This window comes from Pelecanus crispus, chromosome 7 (assembly GCF_030463565.1).
Source record: "Pelecanus crispus isolate bPelCri1 chromosome 7, bPelCri1.pri, whole genome shotgun sequence".
NCBI classification, from domain to species: Eukaryota; Metazoa; Chordata; class Aves; order Pelecaniformes; family Pelecanidae; genus Pelecanus; species Pelecanus crispus.
This window is the reverse complement of record NC_134649.1, coordinates 17,602,986-17,629,630: the sequence shown is the minus strand read 5'-3', so window position 1 is coordinate 17,629,630 and position 26,645 is coordinate 17,602,986. Positions and strand designations below refer to the sequence as shown.

The 26,645-nt window shown below is 38.5% G+C and overlaps 1 protein-coding gene across 1 annotated transcript in view; it reads left to right on the top strand.

Annotated features, from left to right (window-relative positions):
• Positions 1–26,645, top strand: part of THSD4 (thrombospondin type 1 domain containing 4) — a 323,270-nt gene that overhangs the window by 40,256 nt on the left and 256,369 nt on the right. The window contains exon 5 of the mRNA XM_075714358.1: positions 16,713–16,815. Coding sequence (XP_075570473.1) covers positions 16,713–16,815 — 103 coding nt within the window. The remainder of the gene's footprint in view (positions 1–16,712; positions 16,816–26,645) is intronic.

Sequence of the window (26,645 nt, the reverse complement as noted above, 5' to 3'; positions counted from 1 at the left end):
AAAAATATATGAAAGACTAATTGTTGAGAGTTCAGTGAGATATTTATGGATAAAATTTTGCTGAGCTTGTCCAGTTTCATTCACAGTTGCTAGCTTACCAACTGATTCATATGGATTACTGTCATGTCTCCAGTTAGACTATGTTGCCTTTCCCAGTATTTTATGTGACTGATACTTAGCTTGTGTTTTGGAGAAGTATCTAGATAGGATCAGAAAGCAACGATTACTTTTACTTTCTATGCTGACTCTTCAGCTATACATACTATTATTCTGGTAGCACAGCTATGGAAAATCCAGCTTTTGGTTCTGAGTAAGAGTTCTCTACTGGGATGTGTGCTCCTGTGTGGAGAGAACTTGAGAATGGCACCATAGCAGGGAATGCAAAGTATCTGAGAAGACAGTTTTGGAAACGGAAAGAGGTTTTACGGTTGAAGAGATGAGGTGAGGTAAAAGGCTCAGGGACAATCCCCCGCTCTATCATGATGGGTTAAATTAATATATTTAATTCCATAAAGAATATTAATGGTGATGATACTAATTTTGACTGGTGTGAGTTAAAACTTTTCCATTGGAAGGCTTTTTTGGATGCAGAACCCTAATTAAATAGAATTGAAATGTTCTGCAGGAATGTGTTGAGTCCATTAAAAAGTGATGTGCTTTTCTGTCACCTAAGCACATAGGTAGGCATTGGCAAGCTCCCATGGCACCTGGGATCTTAGGCCATTTTACCAGCTTGTTGGCATTCTGCCCAAGTGTTTTTGAAAGTTTTCCACTCTATAGAAAATGAAACATTTCCAATGTTTCAAGTTTTGACAAAGGTAGAAGCAGAAATGTTTAATTTCATATGGAACAGAATACGTAATTACCAGACAGGTATTTTCAGAAGTGGTGTGGGATGCTGCAGGGATGTATGTACTCTCTAATGTAGCTGGGATGCTCAGATACTGAGGTAAAGACAAACAGAAGTCTATGTATTTTTAAGAGAACTTTTTTTTTTTTTTTAACTGAAAAGCCCCTTCTTATTCCAAAAGAGCTACTGTGTGGTTTGTTTATTCTCGTTTTGAGATTTGTATAGAGTACGTGTTTGACATAAGTGGCAAAATGGGGTTATGATGACATACCTCTTCCTGAGGAAATTTAACCTTGACTTTATGTGAGGAATTTTCCCTGCAGACACTGTGGGATTGTACGTATGTTTGGTAGTCTGACATTCCGTGGGCGTATAGGAAACTTTTTAAAAGCTTACATTACTTTGGGTTGTACTGTCCTTTCTTTGACTGTTTTGATATTTGCAGCAGAATTTGATAAATATTAATTCAGAATATGTTGTCACTAATACAGGCTTAACTTACCAGGCACTGGCACAGAGATACCACTTGTAAAATGTCCTACATAGTTTGATCAATTGTCCCGTGTATGCAGGAGAGTCACATAGAGACATCTTCAATTAAAGCTCTTGGACCACAGTTGTTTTCTCTGCATCTCTGCACTGTGGCTTTATGACATCCCCTTCAACAGCTGAGAACAATGCATTAGAAAATATTTTGCATTATGATGTTCTTATTAGAACTTAAGTAATTATGGGAAAATGTCTGCCTTAAATCATTAGGAAAAATATTTTGGGGTAACTTTAGAAGCTTTCTCAAATAGTTTTATTCCACAAATGTGCTCTGTACTTGTGGCAGTAACAGAACACAAAGTTAGCTGTTTTAGACAAATTAATTATTACTAGGTTAATTACTTACTAATCTAGTAAAATGTTCATCATAAGGCCAAAATCACACAATTCAGAGAATTTTGATGTGTAAATGCTTATGGTTTTTAACTGAAAATTGAATTACTTAACTTAGATTCATTGATCAAAGTATTTTAAATTAATTTAGCATCTAGGAGTCCAAGAGTCGTGCTCTAATGCCCTGTTGTGCAAAAACACTCTCTGCATCATACAGAAATGATGAGATTTTTGTCTTTCTCCAAAGACAATTTAATAAGATATGAATAAAATATAGTAGAGCCTAGGATAGAATAAACAGCTTAAGGCAATGAAACAGAAATATTCCACTGGAAAATAAAGGTTGAGAGTATGTATCAGTGATAAAGATCTACAAAATATGCGAGGGCATTATCAGAAAGACACAGCAAGAAACTTAAATGTTCAGTTTACACATAGAGTAATTATATTTTTTTAACGCAAGAAATGCCAACATTAACATAATTAATCAATGAAACCCATCTTAACTCTGCCTTGTGTCATGCAGAACAAACTTTTTTATGATTGAGGCATTTTGTGAGATGCTTGTAGTTTGAGTTCTGGTCTTTAATGAATGGCACCAACCCCTTTCACCCATGTTTTCCATCCACTCCAATGTTATGAAAGAAGTGGGATTCACACCATAAATTTGGAAAATCTGTAGCCAGTGTCCATGCTGACTGCAATTATGTTTACTCCATAGACAATAGTACTGTTTTTGAAGCAGTGGCCATACATAACTTCACATTAAATGCGAAGTTTCTCAAACCATTATGAATATAGCTCAGGACAATGTATCATGGTTAATGTTCTCTCCATGTAAAACCCCTCCTCTTGTAAAAATGTCTGAATAATCCTTGCGATGTTCAACCTAAGTTTTCAACTTCTTTCTTGTATTTCATGCTATTGCTCCTAAATATCGTAGGGAATTCTCTTGGTGTTTATAAGTGGTAGACAGTTTCCATATTTTAGCATAAGAGTTAGCCAATTCATATACATTTAGCACCATTAGTATGTTTGGGGTTTAGCTTGAGCATTCTGGGAGCTGAGTTTTCCAGAGGCTCTGTCAACTTCCCAGTATATATTTTCTTGATTTTTTTAATGTACAGAAGTACTTCAAAAGGTGTGGTTAACAGTACTACTTCAGTATTTTACAATACTGCAGGAAGCATTGAGCTGCATTTTTCTTCTGTGAGGTTTATTTTGAAGTCCTGAGCCTGTTAAATGGGTTGCATGGTGAAGCTGGAGAACTGGCTGAAGATGAGTGAATTTGTGTCTAAGAATAGCTGAAGATTCGGACCCTCATTTATGTGTAGCAATAATGTGATATGAAAATGTTAATAATTCATCTAAGTGCCTCAAAATCAAAACAAAATGCCTGTCAGTTGGCTGAAATATTTGTTTCGTAACTTCCCGGTGAACTATGAATGGTAGGTTTCATGTAGCAATTGGAATTGTCTGAGAAGTTACCTTTCTAATTCTTAGAGTAAATGGAATGCATGTGTCACGGAGGAGAGGGAGGCGGGAAAGGATCCACAGTTATCTGATCACTTCATCAGTTTTGAATAGCAGCATTAGCACTTAAAATATTGTGGAGTGATTCAGAAACTTCATTCAGATGCTTGTCAAGCTTAAGCGATTTTTTTTGTTGTTGTGCAATAAAACATGACTGCAGGGTGATTTAGATACATTTCCTGGTTGCTGTTCAGACATAACCTCTGTGCCAAGTTTTAAAGAGGAAACTAATCAATGAAAATTGTGACTTCAGAGTTGCAACCAGACGGTTGCATTCCTGACATTTGTAGATTTGTTTAATAGGGTACTGTAAATTTGAGTAGTTGTCATTTATCTGTATAGAACAGTGTTGTGGGAGATATTTTAAGGTGTTCCAGCTTGTCTTTGTTTCTTTTTGTCAATTCATATTGACAAAAGTCTTTGTCTGAAATTCTGGTGCATAATTACTCAACACTCCTATAACTTGGACAAGAAATTTGCCTTTTATTCATAAGTTAGTTTAATTGCATCCAGGTTTTTGAAGCAGAGGGAGCTGCAGATGTCTAGAAACTTTGATCAGGGGAAATCCTTTGAATTAATTTACAAATAATTTTTTTCAAATGTTGTTTTTATGAACATTTGTTAACTATTCCCATTAATTACAGGTATAGAAAACACCTACTGTGAGATGTCAGCATCTGCTTTGGTACATGAAAGAAGTAATTTTTTCCGGGTATTTTTAGGAGATTAGTTCAGTACTGCTGATAACAATGAACAAGTTTAAGGCACATTTTCAAGCCAGATAGCAGGAAAAAAACATAAATTACATGAATATAGGAACTTGTAGTGAAAATACCCACCAGTACAATCCCAGTCCTCTCTTGTACTGGCCGAAGTGAGTGGAGGAAGAAAGAAGTGCAGGAGAAGCTGCCAAAGTTAAGCTAAGGCTGCTGAAGGAGAAAGTGGCCTGTTAGCAGTGCTGTTGCTAGAGTTTTTAGTTTTGTGGGGTTTTTTGATTTTAGATTTTTAAGCAGGGCTTGAAAACAGCAGATGGCCAAAACTCACATAGAAAGTTAGGAAACATAAATGTAAGATTATCTCTAGCAAGCATGTGTTCCTTTGCCTAACCACAGAATAGTTGTGTTGAAGGATGCTAGTCCAACCCTCTCCCCCAGAAGTGGTGAAAATGGAATTTGGCACTACATGCCCTGTGGTGCCCACAACAGTTAAATAAGACTTTTGCATATGATACGTTAAGAGCTAACTGCATACAGAACAATGCAAAACCCAGAAATAATTAAAGCAGTGGCGATATTTTAAAAAAAAAAAAAAAAAAAAAAATCAGGCTGTGGTGCTCTGTCTCATCTTTGCTAGTACTTCATCAAGTGTGCTGTGTGTTTTGTCCAGAAATAACACCTTTATGGGCAGCATATTGCACACGGAGAGACATGTAAGTGTAATTGATAAAACAGAGTTTCTTGCTAGTGATAGGTTGGTGAGGCTGACTCTTGACTTATATTTGTGGAAAAGCCAATCCTGTATTTTTTTATATGTCACCACAGTGTTAGAGAGGTGATGGGTGATCTGTAGGGGGCAGAAGCCAGGGAAACATCGCCTGCCTCTTTGTGCAAATTGTCTTCGGCTTTTGACTTCAACATTCAGTAACTTCCCAACCAAGCAATGTACTGTTTTTCTTTTTCTGTATTTCTGTTTGCATTATTATTTGTTAAAGATAGCAAGCATACTAATTATCTTGACAGCTGTTTTGAGACCTCAGTTTGGGTCATGTTTTGATGACAATTTTTTGTGATGGCTTGTAGTTTTACTTTGAGCAGCGAGGTGCCAGTAAAAGGACTCTTTTAATGTGACAAAGTCAAACCTGCAAAGGTTTAGAGCTTTCAGACCTAGAGTTTTGTCAACAATCCTATGGTAGGTCTTGTGTGTTAAGAAAATTATTTAATTACCTGATAATATATTATTTTCCCCCAGGGTCCCTGCATAGATCAACAGCTTAGTTCTTAGTGATACACTGCTCAATGTTGTTCTCTTTATTATTCAGCCTTTGGCTCCCTGCCTTAAATATGCTCCTTGCAGAAGATGAGAAAAAATGGCTTCTCTAAGGACTAGTCATTGATACTATTACTGCAGTGTTTGATTTAACATTCACAAAGCTGCTGTGTGATAGCAAGATGTAATCTCTATTGAAAGAAAGGGAGCTGAGATATGGAAGAATGAGGTTTAAAAGAAGTGTTCAAGAATTTTGTGCCCCATGTTGAGTAATTGGGATTGGATTTTTTTTTCCATGTTCAGTATCATATTTATTACTTGACAATAGTCAAAGCAAAATTTGCATTGGCCAAAACTGTAATTATGATTTGGCAGCTCATCTGCAAATCCGATCCAGAGGTTTTCAGTCAGACCTCCAGAACAGAGAGTACATAATTCACAAATTGAGAAAGGATTGGATTAAGTAAATTGCGCCATAGGTGACATTTTTTCCCCAAAAACTGGTAGAGTAGCTAGTTCCAGAAACTGCAGGCTGTCTTTCATGTTCCTTGTTCTGTATGTCCATTTTATACCTACTAGCTTCTACAGTGAATGAGACAGAGATTGTATAAATAAGTCTTCTAACTAAACATTCCCAATTCATCCCTAGAGTAAGTCCATTCTGCACACTGAATGAGTCATAGATCATATGGAAAAAAATAGTATGTAATCATGTAGTTGAGACTGGACCTCACAGGCAGAAAGAGCCAAGTTATATAGTAATTGCATGGACAATCTCTTCTAAGTTGAGGTTAAACATTCTTTTAATGTCCTGTGACTTACTGTATGTAACTTTATAGTTTTAAAACAAAACTGAAAAAGCCTTCAAACCTAGAATGCCATCATGTGATACATCACTGTTCACAGGACTCATCAGACCGTTGCAGTTGAGCCAATGGTAGAAGGAATTTACTCTCTACCAGTACTACAGGGCGATGAAAATGCTTTACCATGGTGTTGGTAGTTTTTTCTCACCACAGGTGTTTCTGCCATTCATAGAACAGAATCATTGAATCATAGAATGCTTTGGGTTGGAAGGGACCTTTAGAGGTCATCTAGCCCAACCCCCCTGCCGTGAGCAGGGACAGCTTTAACCAGATCAGGTTGCTCAGAGCCCCGTCCAACCTGACCTGGAATGTTTCCAGGGATGGGGCCTCCACTGCTTCTCTGGGCAACCCTTTCCAGTGCCTCACCACCCTCATTGTAAAAAATTTCTTCCTTATATCCAGTCTAAATCTACCCTCCTTTAGTTTAAAACCATTACTCCTTGTCCTGTCACAACAGGCCTTGCTAAAAAGATTCTCCCCATCTTTCCTATAGGCCTCCTTTAAGTAGTGGAAGGCCGCAATAAGGTCTCCCTGCAGCCTTCTCTTCTCCAGGCTGAACAACCCCAACTCCCTCAGCCTGTCCTTGTAGGAGAGGTGCTCCAGCCCTCAGATCATTTTTGTGGCCCTCCTCTGGACCTGCTCCAGCAGGTCCATGTCCTTCTTGTGCTGAGGGCCCCAGAGCTGGATGCAGTGCTCCAGGTGAGGTCTCACCAGAGCAGAGTAGAGCGGCGGAATCACCTCCCTCAACCTGCTGGCCATGCTTCTTTTGATGCAGCCCTGGATACAGCTGGTCTTCTGGGCTGCAAGCATACATTGTTGGCTCATGTCCAGCTTTTCATCCACCAGTACCCCCAAGTCCTTCTCTGCAGGGCTGCTCTCAATCCCTTCATCCCCCAGGCTGTATTGATACCGGGGGTTGCCCTGTCCCAGGTGCAGGACCTTGCACTTGGCCTTGTTGAACCTGATGAGGTTCACACAGGCCCACCTCTCCAGCTTGTCCAGGTCCCTTTGGATGGATAACATCTCATCCTTCTGGCGTGTCAACCGCACCACTCAGCTTGGTGTTGTGTGCAAACTTGCTGAGGGTGCACTTGATCTTGCTGTCTATGTCATTGATGAAGATATTAAACAGCACTGGTCCCAGTACAGACCAAATACAAAATCATTACTCCAAATACAGCCCATCTCTGCTGCTTCCCTCTAGCAGAAGCTGCCCCACTGTATTTTCTTGCTCAGTCACACTTCTCACTTTCTTAGTACCTTGTGTAATATTTCCCGTCTCTTCTCCCCATCTCTTCTGCATCCAGTCTCTCCTTCTGCTACTAAGGTTCCCCAGCTTCTCTCCAGTTTAATCCAGTTTCGCTTTCTTCTTCTCAGTACCTTCTTCAGCTGACTTGCTCATCCAGTCTCATCTCTTGAATCCCAGTCCCAAGATTTATCCAAGTTTTTTCAAAGTATTCCATGCATTTTAGGTACAGGCATTTGTATTGGGCTGCTTCCTTGCTTTGTCCATGCTGCCTGCAAGAGGCTCAAGGGGTTATTAAGAGCAGGAGAGAGAGATATCTTGTTTTCATTTCCAGTGCCTGCCCCTAATACAGACCTCAGGAGCATGTACCAATAATTGCTGGAAAACTTCTCAGCCTCTTTTAGCCTCAGAAGTAGAATATGCTTCTTGTAAACAGATTGTTCCAGTAGTTTATCTGCAAAACTTTAGCAAGTTTTGACTGAACGTGTACAAAGTATGATTATCAGCATTTTTTTCAAAATCTCGTGGCCTGGCTATATTTGGGTAGATTTCTATATAAAAGGCAGAGGATGTGTTCTTGACAAAAAAACACTTTCCTGGCTGACTTCATTTTACTCATTAAAATAGAACAGGCACTTATATTTTGACAAAAAAATTATCAGAATATTTGAAGCATGGGGAAAAAAACCCCCACTTGTTCCCTCTTGTTTCCTTCAGACTCATTCTTGGATGAAATACTTCAGTCAAAAAAATGAGACTAAGGCAGATACCAGGAGTGGAGAGTTTTAGTCTGAATGGTTAAAATTTGACGAACTCATAAGTAAATGGACAGGGCTACCAGCTATAGCTATACCACAGCATTATAAAATATGGTAAATACATCTGCTAGTTAGTTTAAGGTGGCTTTTTTTTTCTTTCAAGTAGTATGACCTAAGAAGGAAGAATATATTGCAGAAACAGTGTAAGAGTGTGTTGTATCAGAAACTCATTTTTGATGGAAACAAGAACTCTAAAATATGAATAATGCTATAATTTCTCTTACGCTTGGCTCCTGCAAACTCATAGTAATTTTTAAGCTACATTTACAGTGCTCTACAACCGTTGACTTTTTGTGGAAAACAAACTGTTCCACATTGTAGCTCTTTTAAAAAAAAAAAAAAACAAACAACAAAAAAGAACAAAATACATTCTCTCAGCAGTCTTAGAATTCATCCTAGATGTAGTAACACCTGTACTTTTTATGCCTGTACATTTCTACCTCATATAACACTGTCAAACATTTCTGTGGCCTGGTTGTCACTTAGATAGAGATCCTTCTCTAAGAATATTGTGATTATTGCTGTAGTAAGGATTTTAATTAAAAAGTGTAATATCATGGTAGTACAAATCAGAAATTTCCCTAAGCTTTCAGTCCTTCTGCTGGAACCATTCAGGTAGCCCCTCCTCCCACACAAAGGCCAGACATTTAAATGGCATGCATGCAATTGAACTTCCATTTAAATTGATTAGGTGTTCGTATAGAAAATGGGTAGAGGATTGCTCCCAGTACTGATGAAGCTGGTAGAATAAAAGAGTAAAGCAATGAAACCTACATGACTTAAAGACTGCACCCGAGAAAGAATAGGCTGCTCCAAGAACCATGTTTTTTAAAAATTGAATGGAATACTGCTGGAAACCCTAGAGTAGATGTTTTATCACATTGGCATAATTTTCTACCAATTACGAGGACTAGATCTGCCATCTTTGCTTTAAGTCTGTTGATTTCACTAGAGTTGCATCAAGTATGAGTTTGTCTTGGGGTCTTTCAAAGCTGAAATTTGTGGCGCCTTTCAAAAAGGGTTTTGAAGTGGCTGATTTTTCTAGTATAAAGAACACTACTATTACTATATTAAAGCAACTCTCCTCTAGTACAGAAACCTCACATTTTCTGCAGATGACTATTAAAACATGCTCTATTTTTCAGATGTATTTGACCAATGTAGACAGATGAGACACTGAATCTGCAACAAAGCTGAAAGCTTCCATGTTAAGGCATTCTTCAGACTTTGAGCCAGGTTGTGTCAAATGGAAATAACTTTTCATTGATTTCCCATTAAATGAGGCAATAGTGTGCAGTTTAAGCACCTTGAGCATTATGTAGTGTTTCTATAAATAGGTATTTGAATGGAGGGATTCTTGTATTTGGTGGATTTTTTTATACAGCGTTATTTATATAGAAAAATGATACCACTGCTGAGACTGAGAACAGCTGTTGTACAAAGTAGTTATGATTTCTGTTGCAGATGCCAAGCTTTTGATGCTTGATTGGGATCATGTAAAGAACATCCTATGCACACTCCAGACTCGATACTGAAGTACTACTTCGCTCAGGGAACTGGGCACTAAAAGAAATCTGGGACAGTAAAATAGTAACTACATTTTGAAAAAAACGCCTTTGGAATGAGTTGATAGTCATCTGGTCTTTTGCTGGATCAAAAAAAGACTAGCAACAGTCAACGAGCTAGATCATTGGCAGGTGTGAATTGACATAGCTCTGACTACCTAGCATACTTGCATATCACTTTACACCAGATGCTACTCTGTTCCAGCATGGTCTGTTTCAGTATTTGTCTTCCATTTTCTAATTGTTAAACTTCAATGGTGTACAAACCAATTATTGTTTCTCAGATTGTTTTTTTGGTTGTTTGATTGGGTTTTTTTTGGAATAGCATTTGTAAAATTTTAGCAATAAACAGAAATGGATGATTTCCTTGACATACTTTTGGTACTACTGAGGAACTGTACTATTAATTTTCCTACTATAGCTCTTTGGTGAGCCCCTCCTAAGCTTATAGCGTCAAACTTTTCCAGTCTTGCGCATTAGATCAGTGTAGATGCTTTGTGTGGGATGGATGAGTGGCTAACATTTTATTTAAAACCAAAGCTGGACTTGAATCTTTTACAAGTTGTTGAAATTCTTAAATAAAATAAGTTATTTCAATCTAATCAGATGGATCTGTCAGTGAGAATTTTAAAAAAGCCACAAACCTGTAAATTTAAGCAGAAATACTTCTTTTTCCATCTGTTTGGCTGGTCTTCCCCATTATTAGACAAACTGTGTTTTCAGCTGTAAAGTGCTATGGAAGGGAAAAAAGGTAAAGCGGTAATAGATGCACTTGCCACATTATGCATTAATACCTTATTTGTCTGATACACTGCAAAGTTAATAAAGATTAGGTTTGGGTAACACTTCAAAGACTTTTCTAGTTAAATTCAGAGGACTTGGTGCAAAGCTGAAATCATTAACAGAAAAAAGGGTTCTTAAGTTCCAGACTGAGACGGTGGCAGGTCCCTTACCTATGGCAGTGGGAACCAGCACATACATCAGGGAAGGCAGGCACCCTGGTGTGCAGCTCTGCCACGGACCATCTTCCTTGTTCCAAACGCAAGCTCGTTGCTACCTGAATGGGATTTGGGCAGAAATAGAATGATTTTCTATTGTGCACGCATCTAAGGTCTTTTCCATCTATGACAGGCAGCTCCTTGAAAGCAATAAGGGAAAAGAGAAAGGCTGCAACGCTGCATTTCTTGCTCCCTTAGACTCTGCATCGCTTCAGAATCTCTCTCTGGTTAGGAAAGAAAATTAGTAGTTTATGATGATTGTCATAACTAAGCTTAATCTCCATTGCAACAGACACATAGGTGTAAATTCATCGCTTGAGGCAGTGCTGAGATTTTGTCAATACAGGTGCTCATTCCTCATAAACTTGTCCAGTTACCACTACATTCACAGATGTTAATTTTCATTCTGTGTCAAGCCAGACATTTATAGTGTACTGTCTGTGGTCATGGACTGTAACTAGAGCTGGCTAGCAGTATTTTTACTGCAGAGCTGTTCTTCACATAATTTTTAAATTTTTGCATTTTAAAGTTTCTTGCATATTTTTGTTTTTCAGAAGCATCACTTCCATTTTAATAAAAAATCTGCCTGATATTTTGTGCCACAGCTATCTAGGCACATTTAATAGACCTTATTTCTTTTTTAGTTGGCAGACAATTGTCTTCATGTTCTGTTACTATTTTTAAAAATGAGAACTATTGGGGGAATAAAAGAGTTTCCAGTAGTTTAAATGGATCTGTTGCTGTCTTTCAGTGTGTGTTCAGCTAGACAAAAGTAGGTTGCCTTGATTCTAAGTAACATTAATAGGGGCATGCACCATCCTTGGCAATGCAAAGAGAAACACTTTAGCAGAATTAAAATTTGAAGGACCCCAGATTCTGCTTTCAGATATGGACATGGAACTTCCATAGGTTTCAGGAGGAACAAGGCACCAGCACTTCAGAGCAGAAGTTCACTGTAGACATGGTAGATTGTTGTGTAAAGAATTGGGATTTATATAGTATGCATATTGCAAGGACACGCCACTTTTAAGAGTATGTTCTGAAAATGAAAGAATATTCAGATTACTGCTTCAGAAACAAGTTTTTTAATTATTTTTCTTTGGAGATGTGTTTATCCTTTGGAACGTCAAAGGATTAATATGATTAGATAGAACCACTGCAGAAATGAAAACTAGATTACATGGGCTTAATTTAATGTATAGTATTGCACACATAGAAAATTTTAATTATGAATTATGCCTGAGCCTGGAGAATCCAGAAGGACTATGGGGCCTTGGAAAAAGAGTTTGCCAGTTACTGTCATAAGAATGAAACAGTGCCAAAAACCTTAATCAACGTTTTAAATGCCTTTAGAGGTGCTTTCAGGATCAAAATGGCCCATTTATGCATTTCCAGAAGTGCATTATCTCAGTGCAGCTCTGAAACAGCTTTGCTAATGGCAGGCGTGCATCCCGTGTGAGCACACATCTGCTGGTGGACTGATAATTTTCTGGTGTGTTGCCAAGACTTCATTAATTAACCGAAGTGTCAAAGATTTGTTAAAAAACTGTGCTTTTCAAATGTTTCCCAAAAGCTAAAAAGCAAGTAGGGTGGCTTCTTTGTTTTACAGTCTTAGCTGTACTAGCAGCTCATTTTAAGAAAGCTGTAATGGTACATGACAAAGAGAAGTACTGTGTGTTGCTGTCCCTCAGAATACTTTCATACCTGCATAGCTCAGATGAAATTGAGGCATAAATAAAACTACTGTTTCAGAAATGCAAAGTTTCTATCAACTGCAGACACCGTGCATTTCAAGAAATTTGGCCTGAGGTCCCAAAACACAAAGGGATACTTCTAAAATGTTTTTTCTTAAGCCCTGCCTGCCTCATCAACGCAGTGCTCTGCTGCTGCTGCTAATTTCGCATTCTGAAAGAACAGGAAGAAAAGTTGGCCGAGATGTCATACTCATTGAAACAGCCACATCAAAATGCAGCAGTGGAACCTCTGAAAGCGTCTTACCTTGTGTGAAAATGTCCAGTACTTTGAAGGTACTTAGCTGAATCAAGTCCCACGTGCTTAATTTACAGCATTGGTTTTTCCAAGCAGCATATTTTAAGTAGGAGAGACATCATCTAAAACCATAGAAAATTATGGATTCTATATGCTGTTTCTAATTTTATAGTGCACAACTGATAGAATAATAATTAAAAAAAACTTCTCCCAGCATAGAGTATAGTTTTCTAAATAATTTATAGCTGCCTCTACATGATGGAATCTGAAATTTATCTTAGTAGATGCAACGTACATTTTTTTGCTTATCAGACCTGGTTTAAAAAGGAGATTTTATTTCTTTTTTTACAAACGTCCAAAGAGGTCATCCTGGTTTTACATCAAAACCTCTATGAAAAACTTTAGATAACTCCCTCAGTAATCAGAAGAAAAAAAAAAAAAAGTTTTTGAGGAAAAAATGAAATTCCAGATCGGTCATTAACAAAACAATGAATCAAAGTCAACATTTTGTTTTCCAAAAAATTGTTTTCAAGTCCCTACCAGGCAGCACAATCCTAATGCCCTCATGTCACTGAGGGGGAGCCGAGGGATAATCACACAAGAAGGTTAAATATTTTAGCAAAGTTCATTCCGAAAGCCTCTGGAAGATTTTTGGAAAGAGATACAGGTTGTTTAAATCCTAGTTCTCTGGCTTAGGCACAGGAACATTCTTTGTCTGTAGATAGGCCAACATGCTTGCTTTTTAAAGCAAAATTGCTATTCCTTTGGCAGGGGACCAGGAGGGGTGTAGGGGCTCTGTCATGGGCAGACCCTCGGGCAGGACGTGAGCCAAGCGCAGGTGTGACCTGCTGCATGATGCAGACCACGCGCTGCAGGGGATGGTGCTATGGGAAATCCTGGCTTTGTCCTCAGTCATCTTCCAGTATCTCCCAGCCATTTGTGTGAGCAGGGAAGCAAATGATGAACTCTGGAAGGTACAACTGTTAGATGTTGTAAATATGAGTTCTCTTTGGGGTTGTCGTCTTCTCATCGCAGATGCTCGTAGCTGTCTTTTAGTTTTATAGTCAAGCTATGTGCATTTGTGACAGAGATAGTACTTAAATAAAAGCGTAAATATAGGTTGTACTCGCAGCGATAAATAAAAATGAGGATCTACAGAAACCCCTATGCTAAAGTTTCACTTTTGATTGTACAGGGTCATGCTTTTTCCTTTTAGCGGTGACAGTGTATTTTCTGCCTAAAAAATGTGCTAAAAAGCCAGAAAGGCCAAGAGAAAGTGCCTAGCACTCTTAGCTCTTCTGAGAAAGGCTCAAGGATTTCATTTTCAGGGGGGCTGAGCAGTAGGCCACGTAAAACTGTCATTTCGTTCAGCTATGCATTAAGAATTTAGGCGGGGTTAATACATGTTGTAGAGCTGTTAGCTAGTATATACGTAGAGTATAGTATAACTCTTTTAAGCCTTGGAGAGTCATGAAGTGTAGTAGGTTTGACTAGTTGCACCTTATAGTTATCTCTTTAATAAAATATTTTTGAAAGAGATTGAAAAATAAAAATGAGTATAATCTGTATAAAGAATAAAGCAAAGAGTTTTTGCAGATCAGGTCACACTCTGAAATTTTTACTCAAAATTTTATTTTGTAATTGAACTTTGATGAAAGAAATAGAGGAAGGGCAGCTGAGCTGGAACTTTTAAAGTAGCAGGGACATTACTGAGTTAGCCTTTTCTTCTGATTTCGGCTTGATCTACACAGTGTTTAGTGTATTTGTCAGTCCTTTGTCCTGCTTTAAAGCAATGGGGCCTCTGTCCTGGGGGCAACTTCCAGTAAGTTTAAAACCAGAAGTTGTAGCTATATAAAAATGATCCTAGAAGGGACGGGTGTCACTATTTTTTGGCAACAGCAATGAATATTTTGATCTTTTTATTCATACGTTGTCTGCAGTTGGTATGAACGGGGTGTACAGGAAATGGTTTGTGAGCCAGAAATACTGGTACACAAGAGCATGAGCTCAAGGCTCAGAAAAGGAAAAACAAGAAACAACAAAGCTTCACAATAGACTGTCAGAAAACATGTGCCAAAAAAAAGGGAAAACCCTTCTGGAGAGAAACCCTTCAGGCTGGGTTCTTTGCCGGTGTAAACTGATGTCGTTCTGCTGTAATTTAATGTATTGACCTTAATTTATGCCAGCTCAGGTTCTGTCCCTTCACCTTTAGGGTTTGTGCTAAAATTGTTTTCCATGAAAAATGTCAGCTTCCTAGCCTTGGTTGGCTAGTTGTTGTGGCTGAATTACCCTTGCTGCATTGCTGTGTCACAGATGTAAGGGTGTGTATTTCAGTTGTGGGAATATAGCTTTGCTTTCCGCATTTGGCACTAGAAAGGCTTTTGGTCCCGCCCTTCCAATGCAGTTTGGTGGCTCATGGTCCTATTTTCAGGGGAACTTTTTTGTTTGTTTTTTTTATTAGAGGGTTTGTTGCGGAAAACAATATTTGCATGTACTTGGTGATCTCAGAAGGGTGGGCGAACAAAGCACAGATGGCTGTTTGGCCAGAAACAGTATTTATTCTAGAAGATTTGTTACTGTGATTCCAATAAAAGATAAAGTGGTCCGTGAACCTTCCCCCAGGCGTGTCTTTGGTACGGTTTATAGCCCACTTGAAAACTCTTGACTTTGACGTCTCACCGACCCAGTTACAAGCATTTTCATATATAGATAGTGGATACAAAGCAAGAACTCCTCTGGGACCTCTGGTGTGCTGGCTTTCACTGCAAAGACGACCAACATTTCCCTCTATACAAATATAAGAGAACTGATTTGAAGTTGCAACAAGAGCTCTTACTGATTCTCTTGCTGTTCCCTTTAAAAACGCAGTTATTTAGCCATACTGCTTTCATATAACGTTGTTTCTGGTTTTCCCTTGAAATCTGTCTCCTATAGAAAAAATACTCTGCTGTTCTAGTCCAGTTCTTCATGTGGTTTCTAGTGTTCTTGAATAGTGTTTTTAATAGCTATTTTGATCATCTAAAGGCTACCTGTAAAAATGCATCTGTGACCCAAGCTTGTCTATTTTCTCCCAGTACAGAAATTGTTCTAATTAAGCCGCCGCCTTTTCTAGAATGTTTCTCCCCTTTGTGTGTGCCCACACACAGAGTAGTCTTTTGCTCTAACTGCTGTAGTGTGAGGATACAGGCAGAACAAAGTAATTAAGTATTTAACTTGTATTTACTTTTGGAATCTGCTTCACATCTAAACCAGGCTTGTCTGCCAAAGGCTTGCATTGCAGGTGACCTAATAAAAGATGTTAATTCTATCTGTAAAACTTGCCCTGCCTCAGTACGTGTGTGTGTGTGTGTGCATGCACGCACGTGCCTGTATATAAGATCTTTCCACTATTTAGCTTCAAGAACTCTGAAGCCAGCATTTGAAGGCACCAGTTAAAATACAAAATAATGCAATGACTGTAATAGCAGCATGTAGAAATAAAAAAGAAAAAGCAATAATATGGTATTGAAGCATAGGATGAGAAGAAGAAGCTGGTGTGGCCAGCTTTTAGTAAGTTATGGAAGCATGTATGTTAAGTGTTTCAGCTCTGTTGAATCTGAGCCCAGAAAATTAATAATGAAAAATGTGAAGCTATTGTGGAAAGGAAATGATTCTGATCTAATTTATTGAATTTATCTTGAAGTGTCATCTTTTTGCTGAGGAAAATGACAGCTCAATAAAAAATTTGCTTTTTTGTAGAACTCTTGCTCCATGAACTCCACAAATTCATTCTTTTTCTACAGGCACTTTTGATACTGTTACTTAAAAGCACACTGTTTGTTACCTGGTTTAGAGAAAAGGAGTGTCCTGATGTTAATATGGTTCATCTGGATTAGAATTTGGCAATGCCTTCATTAACCTTCTAAAGCAAATTAATAAGAAAGCAATAACAACATTGCTGTTGATTATAATGTGACTGGTTTTTTTTTTATTTAAACAGATGTGTCCTGAAAGCAGCAGAAATATTAGAGAGGTGCAATGTGCATCATACAATAACAAGCCATTTATGGGTCGATTTTATGAATGGGAACCTTTTGCAGAAGGTAAGGGAAGACCACTTGGATTTGCATTATGATACAGATTGTTTTGGAAAGGCAAATGTGATTTTTTTACCCAACGGAAGCCACCAGGCTTTGACTGTTTGACTCTTGATCGTTTTGCTCTCTTTGTCTGCCACCTATATTCATGGGCAGACAAGTAGATAATCTCACACCAATATTTCTTATATTTCACAGGAATGAAAGCACGTAAGTCCTACTTTGACTGGTATACCATTGACTCTGTATAGTGTTGCAACAGTATTTCAGCTACTACACTGTTAACTATTTTTTTTTTCTTTTTTTAATCTGTTTACTTTTGATGCTCACTATGGCTCCATTTCAGTAAATGGAGTTAAAGTTTTTTTTATGCCAGCTTAGCAAGTGACTCATGATCCTTATGCATTCATTTCAGGACTCTCTGGCTGTCTAATTTGTATTTTCTAATGGTATGTTTAACAGCTGGGATGGTGACTGTGGGAGGGATACCTGTGCTATGGACTTCCCCAGCTGCTTGTTGAAGTGATTGTTCTGGAACACAAAGCAGCAGCAGCTCTAGTAGTGGTCTGCCACCCCTCTAGAGTCCTAACCCTTGAAGGATAAAATCTCAGTCAGTTGGGGGTTATAACCTTGCTCCAGAAACATGTTTTGTGAAATAGTTATTTATTTTGTTTGCCTTTCTGTAAACAAGAGCTGGGCCCACCTCAGTTGAGATTTGTGATTATTTATGAGGCAAATAATTTATTCTTCAAATATGTCTCTGGTTTTCAGAGGAATTTAGTTCATGTCTTATTTTTTAAGTTAACATTTTTTAAAGGTTGTTTTCCACAAAACTTCAAAAGCCAAAGAGGATTTATGCACAGAGAAATATGTACACGTACTGTGGACTAGCTGCCTTTATTCTGACGCCATTCTATCACTTGGTGTGAATCACTAGTAGGAGAGTACAATGATGACTTCATTACCCACAGACTCCTTTACCAACAGGCTATGTGTGCTCTGTACCACGTTCTGTGCAATGTCTCCCCTCCAAATGGAGGCACAGTCTCACCTTAAAATTTTAAAATGCAGGATATATCTACTTATCCTTTCTAGATTTGAGAAGAACAAAGTAGAAGGAAGAGAATTTACCTGTATTTTTTAAGTGTCTCTTGAATATGGCTTTTATTGCCTTCTGTGTAAGTAGCTACATATAATACATTGCCACAGAATTAAATAGAAGTAATACATTATGCCATGGCTTTTAATGTCTTACAGTCAGTGTTTCCTGGGATTTCCCTTTGCTGGAAGACTTCATTACAAATAAAGGCTTCAGTGTACTATGGTTTATCTTTATGGCAACTCACTGCCCCTGTACGTCCTAAAATTGATGTAGCCGCAAGTTTTACCTGATTATGCACATCTTCAGTGTCAGTGATCTGCTCTGGGGCAATTAGTGCTCTGCGTATGTCCTACTCAGTCTTTAACTCATTGTGTTAAGTTGCTTTCCCAGCTCCAAAAGGGAGGCAAAATAAGAGATTTGGAAAAGGAATGGGAAAGGTTCTTTTATGATGGGGAGGGATTCCTCCTGGTTCTCATATTTTTATTTGCCCTCCCTCTATCCTAATAGGTTTAGAAGGAGAAAAGGGTGATAGCTACTGGTGATTTTTTGCTGTTAATAAACTGAGGTCATGCCTGTCCTGTAGTATAGAGCCTGATAACTAAGTTTTGAAGTGAAAGCAGTGAAAAGCGCGTCTGTGTAGGGCTGCAGCTGGGTGTGTCAGCTGGAAGACGGCACGTGCTGCTGTCACTGTATTGCTCTTAGGGACCAAGGGAACCCCTTGCTGGACTGCACTGTGTGAATAGCTCTCTCTGAGCCAGCTTTCAGGGTTCTGTGCCTTGCCTTATTGCACAAAGGCAAAATGCCTATTTTGTAACAATAGAGACCCTTCCAAAGATGTGCTGAAGGAAGTATTAGAAGCCATTGTTTGTCTATTTTTCAGGGGACTCAAGGAGTGTTGCAAGTGTATGAAGTTCCTTTTTCCTATACCCAGAAATGGACATTTCTGTGGGTAATTAGCATGCTGGCCTGCTCTCTGTAGTTCCTTTAGATGAGCAGCTTTGATCCACAATTGATCTTACCTTTTTTTACAGCTCAACATGAGTCAGTGCAGATTCAGGTAGGTTCATATCTAACTCCCAGTTGATCTAATAATGTTTGTTTCTAATGTAGTCATGCCTCAGTCCTGGTTTTATCTGTTGTGGATATAGTGAAGACTTGCAGAGCTATACCTCTTTATCTCAAATTATGAACATGCAATATATACTCTGCTTTTAATTAAAGTCATGTTTGGCATTGTGAAGTTGCCCAAAAGGAAGTTTCAGAGCTGTACAACTTTGGCACTTTGTACCACGCATTTAGGCAGACAAAAGAGCTTGGTACCCCAGCGAGCACGTGGCTGAAGGCATATTCTGTGGACAGCATGACTTCTCCTACAACATGGCCCCAAAGACTTATGATGTATTAGCTTTGATGCATCCCTTTTCAAACTGCTATTGACAAGACACAGCCAATGCTGAGCCAGCTCAGCCTACCTCCATCTCCTTCCTTCCTGCACAACAGCTTTGACTCACCCTGGCCTGTGCCAGGAAAGATGACTCAGAGGATCTAAAACATGCCACAGTCATTTCTTTTTCCCTCCCCTGCATAGCACACTTGCTCCTAATGTTTACATTGGATCATTAAGGGCAGCTAAACCCTAATTTACAGCCCTGTCTTGATGTTGAGTTAAGTGTAATTATTATTATTTTTAAGATACACACATATTTTTATTTCTCCCTTGTTCAGATTGGTGCAGCTGCTTTTCTAACCCCTGTTTTATCTGCTACTGATCCAACACAAACTTTTGTCTTTCTTAAAAAAGCCATGTTAAAGGGACTATAAACCCTATGAATTTAGAATATTTGATGAAAAAAACCTAGTTTGTGTTGGAGAACCAATAGCACATAATGACTTTAAGGGCAGGATTTGAGAGGAAGGATTCAGTTGTGACAGAGGGAAAACATCACAGTGATGTGACCATGAAACCTGTAAGAAAGTTTAAATCTACAGAAGCAATAAACGTTTTAATCATTCTGGTAATTGAACTCTTTAATTTGAACTCTTTATTTCAGCTAACTTTTATTTTTAATTGTGGTGAAAAATTCATAACCATATTTTGATGGCTGTATGAAAAGAATCTGTTGAAAGGAGAAACCCTATTGGTTCATTGAAAAGGATAGCTCAGTGGGAATCTGACCACAGGAGTCTCTCTTAGTGAAGAATAATTGCATTTTTTGAGAGGAGGTAGACAAGTGCAGATTTTTTTGGACAGAAATCCTGTAAAAGGTTAAAGAAGAAATAAAGTCCTCTCCAGGAAAATCTCTGTCTGATACTTCATCTTCAGGAGGATACCTTGGATAGTCTTATGCACCCAAAATACATTGTCAAATGTGGTATTTTCAAATCAACAACTGCAGAAAATCCTGGTCAAGTGCAGGCCCTCTTGCTTTGCGTTCTGTTTGATAATGACAACCAGGCTTTTGTAATAGACAATATTTAATACTGCAATCCTAGCCATGGGTTTCTGTTACAGCAGTTAGAATTACACCTGTGCTGGGCAGGCAGGCATAGGAGTGGCACACATGCAAAGAGCACGCTGTGGCTCGGCACTGCGCGCTCTGCTCTCTTTAGATGCAGAGTCCTGCAGGGGCTTCGGCTTTCCTGGCCTGTGCGGCTCTTTGGCGTGGTAACCAGCAAGGGGAGCCACCGGCAGGACTGCCTCTGCCTGCTTCGCAAGTGGAAGAGGACTTCGAAGTCTGGGAGGAGTGGTGATTGCATCTCCAGTGGGTAAAACTTGAAATAGCTAAAAATGTATTCTTTGGAGACTTGGCTTTTTTTCTTCCTTTTAAATGTAGTGATTTACAAGCAGAAAAATACTGCAAAGTTTGAGCATTTTCTCCTGAGAGACAATTTCACTTTCTTAAAACAGAGAAAAAAGAGGGTTTTGCAAATTGCAGTCTGGTCCACTGAAAGTCAGACATGATTTGCCCCTAAAAGATACTGAGGCTTTGCCCCCTTCCCTCATAGTAAAAGAAATGTAAAATTTTCATGGAAATTATTCTGTTTTCTTTTTTGAATATTTTTCATTTTGTTATTTTAGAGCCAAATTTTAATGGGAAGTTTTCTAAAATGCAGACTTGACCAAGCATTTCCTCCAAACGACATTTTTGTTTGCTTTTTGATGAAAGCCAGCTCTAGTTTCAGTGCTCCCCTTTCAGGTGAATGTGCTTGTTTGCAGGGCAGTGTGCTTATTTACCTGCATCGCACCGACAGTGGGAATTCTTGCTGTTTCAAATGTATGTGTTATTTTACATGTGCAGCTGTAATTTATGTTAGAGCTCACTGGACACTAGCTAACAAAGCTAATAATAGGAATGAGGACGTGGCTAAAGGATCATCATAGTGGTGGCTGTACAGATGATTTAGTTCCACTTGGTAGAGTCAAGATGTCTTTGGCTTAAAATACTGTATCAAGCCAGATGAGTTTCTAGGAACGGAGCCATGCTCAGATCTTGAAAGCTGTTTAAATAGTTTGTTGCTGGCAGATAGTCACTGGAACCTGAAGGCCTGTGCAGAGTGCGTGGAGAGGCCGCCGCTCCCTGCTGTTAGCAGACGGGCTGGCCTCAAGGGCAGCACCTTTCACCTGCGCGGGACCTGCAGGGTCAGCCAGAGTAGGTGAACTCTGGCAGCGAGAGGGATATCTCGAAGGCCTGGCGGAGTTCATTCGGTTCCTTCTGATTGCCAGGTCTGGCTTCCTCATATGACTTCTCTTTGTTTTTCTGTTTGATTGCTGAGAGATGAAAGTTGTGCGGAGCCTGTACACCACATTGCTCTTCAGAGCAGGGTTCGAGTCAGGCTGAGTTTCAACTGGGATAAAAATTCCTGTAGCTGAAAGCAGTGGTAGCGTATATGAAATAGCACTAATGTCACTGCTGCATTTTCTGTGGGGGGAACAATGCGTCCCCAGTCTCGCCCAATACTGCTGTTGCCAAACCTAACTACTGATGGGCACCATAAGGAGTGATTCAAAATCAGCTGGAGCGAAAGATGCTGACAGGCACCGGGTGTCAGCACCCAACCTTGTGGCAGGGTGGTCAGGGAATTTCAGCTGGCTTCTGTTTACTTGAAATGTATCAAAATCTAAACATTGAATGGATGGAAGGATATTTGGTCTGTACGTTTTTCACACTGGAATTCATGGTACTCTTTCTCTAAAATTACTTTCATGTCAGCGCCCCATCCTGAAGCCTGTGCTGTGTTCAGAGGAGAACTCACTGTAGAGGTAGATCTGTGCATGCTGTAAAATCCTTTCTGAGTTTACTTTTGGTTTAAAGTACCTTCTAGTAACCTGACTTCTAGCTATAGATGTCTCCCAGCTACAGCTGTGAAAAATATAAGCTCTTAAGAAAATGAAATTTATAACTTCTACAGGTGTCTAGCAAATACCGCAACTTCAGTACTTTGTGTCAGACAAGAGGCATTTATGATTTAGATGGAATTCATTTTTGGTAGTAGGATGGAGACTGAAGACTAATGCAGGGCCGCTACATTTATTTATTTGTGTTTGTTGTTGCTGGATTTGTAACAAGAGATTTCATTCATTTTGAATGACAAAATAGCTTCTCATAACAGATCAAAATATAGTGGCCCAACTTAAGATGTTAAGTTGCTAAGAAACTTCTCCAATCTGTTGGTAATTGATGACACTGAATGAGCTCTGATTAATATGATTTAAGTAATTATAAAATGGAAAAAGCCTAATTGACCTTTTAAAAATCTTGGTCAGTTACAGAGAGGTGCAAGTAGCATTAAGCACTTCTGCAATGGAGTACCCAGAAGTCAGAGAGGGCTGGCTTCAGAGAGTTGTTATAGGGAATACAGTTAACAGGACAGTGCAGACACTGCCTACAGGTCCTTGACAACCGGCTGTAGGCACAGAGGAGTTTTGCTGATGTTTCAGGGTTTGGGAGGTTTTGGCTCATTTGCTTGGGCTTTGTGCAGACAAAGGTATATAGGCTTGTGAGGAAACCATTTATTCCGTTTTAATGTCTTGTCAATAAGATGTTTTGTGGAGCATTTTCCTTTCAGTTGATCAGCAGAAATCATCCACCAGAACTAGCAAACCTCAGGACATCCCTTCCTGGGAGTGTTTGTAAGTCTGCTAAATGAATATCAAAATTCTGACAAGTAACACTTCTCTTGTCTTGTCAGATTTCTAGATGTTGCTTCTAAGTTTTCTGTTATTACGTGTGACTATTTGTATATAGCTACCAAATACGCACAAATAATTTTTCAGTAAGTTTTGGGGCCAGATATAAATGTGGCCTACTGGGCGTTGTGTAATCTTGCAAATCAATGAATATTCTGGGCCAAACCTGAATATATTATACTTGTTTTCAGTGGTTCAGTGTGTTGGTTTTTCTTCTGTTAGAATTGTGAGATATGTGTATAAACAAATTATAGCTATATGTTGTTTATATGCATGCTATTAGTGCAAGCATTGATTCAGTGTCCATTGTTGGATTTTATTACATCTTAATATAAAATCATTCTAGAAGCATTGTAAAGTTTGATATATACAGAGAAACATAACATTCATGTCATCTTTTTAGGTTAACTGGAAATGGAACTTCAGTTTAGAGTAATTAGAGAATTCATTCTTCCATAAGATTAGTAAGGTAGGCCCTGGTGTGTGTTTCCTGAATGCCTGTGATTTCTTGGCTTAGAGGAGTGCAGTCCTTGAGGAGCAAAGGTAATGTAGTCCTAGTTTATGAACTCTTAGCCTTCCTCATTTGTAACTGCCGGTTTCTTGTGGCTCAGGATAAGCTGTGCTGCGCTAGTATTCTCTGAGTTTTGTGTGCAATACTTTGACAACCTATTTTTTTCAGCCAAAGGACAAGAAGTCTTACTGTTTTATTTATACTTTCTCTAGTAAGTTACTTCTAGTTAGTGAACATACAGTTGTTTGAGTATATACATAGTATCTCAAGAAATAATCCAGCTGTGCTGCGGTTCATCCAGCTGCAAGGTATATTCAATGAGGCAGCTGCTTGAAGTCTTAATTTTTCATCACAATAGACCATACTTCTCTGAATTTTTTTTCTTTTTTTGCCTCCACCTGTTAGAAATCTTCTTGATTGCTTTTATTCCGTTTTGTGGCTAGCTGTTATTGAAGCTTGTACTTTAATTGCATGGACTGTATTTTTATGGCAATTTTTTTTTTTTTGTTATTCCTGTTCTATGTGAAATGCCAGACAGATTGATCAAAGAGGCAAGAGACAGAGTTTTGGGAGGTTTGAAATGTAATGAGTAGATGGTGTTTGTATTTGTTGATTAGCTACAACTCAAATAGTGCACACTTCTCTAATGATAAGTAACAGACTGTAGGTAATAACAGAATTGGCATTCTTACATTTCATCACAAAAACCCAAAGGGATTATTACCACCTGTTTTTTTTTCCTTGTTTGTAGTATGTGTGTAGAAAAGAAAAAAAAACCAAAACTGTCTAGGAGTTGGTCTCAGTTCCTTCCTGCAAACCAAAAGTCTAAATATATGCCTATCAATTAAAATAAGTGTTAAACAACTACGCTGATAGAATTCCCTTCTACATGCTGTTCACATGTACATTTCACATGCACTTTTCTTCAGGGTTATGATCTAGCATGATTTGAGATTTAGGAAATAAAATTGGAAAAAATCTAGTGAAAACTTTGTCCTGTTTTGGATTTTATGAGAACTGATGGCTTCAGGTCTTCAACTGCTGCATGAGTTGACACATGAAACACACTGCAGTTTGCTTTGCTTGGCCTTTTCTATTTTCTGTTAGGCTACTTTTAAGTTGGATCAGTCTTAATCTCCAGCTGTTTCAGGAACAGTTACTTAGCAAATGAGTAACATTAAACTGAACAGTAAGCCAGTAGCAGATTAGTATAAGACAAGACATTCTGAAGCATATACCTGAAATTATTGACAGGCGTTTAAGCAGTACAGGCATACAATTCTTCTTGAATTCTGATGGAATATGAGCTCTGATTTCCTTTAGACTCTTTGGAAATCCTATCTGAGGCAGTGAAGTATCCATTTTTCACACATTACTGAAAATTCTATTTCATTTTTAACTGAAATCTCTTTGAAATGTTGCTCACTAATGAGACTAGAATTTATTCAAATGCACTAGAACAAGAAGTTCATTTATACTATGTCCCTTTTTTGGCCTTTATTTATTCCCTGTTTGTGAATGGATCACAAGAGAAGGCAGATGGAAGTTTGCAAAGCTTTAAAAGTATTGCTGTGCTAAAGTATCTGAGGCATTTCTTTGACTTCATCAATAAATCTGCTTCCTGAACATCTGTTGTGTTGAACTTGACCTGGAAATTGTAAATATCCTGTGTATTGCTGAAATATGTAACTACTTCTATAGAAAGCTTTCATAAAAAAATATGCTTAGATACTTATATATATGGAAACCTAATGCTTCCACATGGCAACTTACCTTTTGTAGTTACTCTTCCTATATAATGTTATTAATATACATGTTTTGATTTGCATTTTTAAGAAGCTTAGTGATATTAGAGCCTGGCTTTTACCTGGGAGTCTGTGGTCTGTTACAATTCAAATAATAATGCATACGTATTTTTAACTGTACTATTTTAAGTAGGGACCATCTTCTGATGTATGAAGCCAATCAGTTCCCTGCAATAGGTCACATGCACTGCATGTTGTAATGTTTCTACCTCAATTTCCCCATCTACTTTTCTTACTTTGGAGGGGAAAATGGGTTAAAAGGGATGACAGCAGGAAGATTTGGGTGTTTATAGATGGACGCATGGATGACCCTCAAGAACTGGAAAGGGTTGTTAGTGCCTTTAGGAAAATGGGAAATGACATCCATTGAATGTTATCGTTCAGCAGAAATCTCAGTACAGTCCAAAGTGGACTTGAATGTAAACCATGTAAACACAATGTATTTTTAAGAAGACAGGAAAGTGAGAGAAAGGAGATGAGCTGACAAGCCATATCTGTCCTAATCTTACAGGGTTTACATAAATTTATCCTAGCTTTGCTATAGAAGAGAAGTTATCTTCTGTATCCAGGTGACCCATATTTACTGCTTTATTTTAGAGTATCTGACCTGCCTAGTTGCATTAATTGCAAGTTGGGTAAACATCTCGGGAAGTATTATGCCCTCATTTCAAAGCACACTTCTTAGTTCCTTTGGTGGGAGCAGAAATTTAAGGACAGATGTTGTGGCTTTCAGGCTCAGATTTAGAAACAAAATCATATCCAGATTGTGTGGTAATGAAGATTGTTAGGCTAGAATAGAATGTAGAAGGAAGATTTGATTTTTGCAAAGCACATGTGGAAGTGAGTGGTATAGATCCTTTTAAGCTTACTTTGATAAAATTTGTCTTGACTCCCTCCACTTGCTACCAACAGCAAGACCTCCATGGCTTCAGATCAGTATTCATGTCTGCAGCATCAACAAATTACCTGATAGTGTGCAAGTGTCTCTGAGAAATGCCATGCAAATGCATACACTCCTGACTTGAACTGAAAAAAAATCCCAAGATTTTTTTTTCCACTGTAATATTCTCTAATTTTGTTTGTTCTTCTGCAAATGACTAAACAACATCTTTGTTGAATTTCTAAGGTAGATTTTTACCTGTTAGTGGCCCTTGGAACAAGATACAGACACCCAATATTCAGAAATGAATTTAAAAAAAACCCGCCCCCACCCCCCTATAAAAATGAATC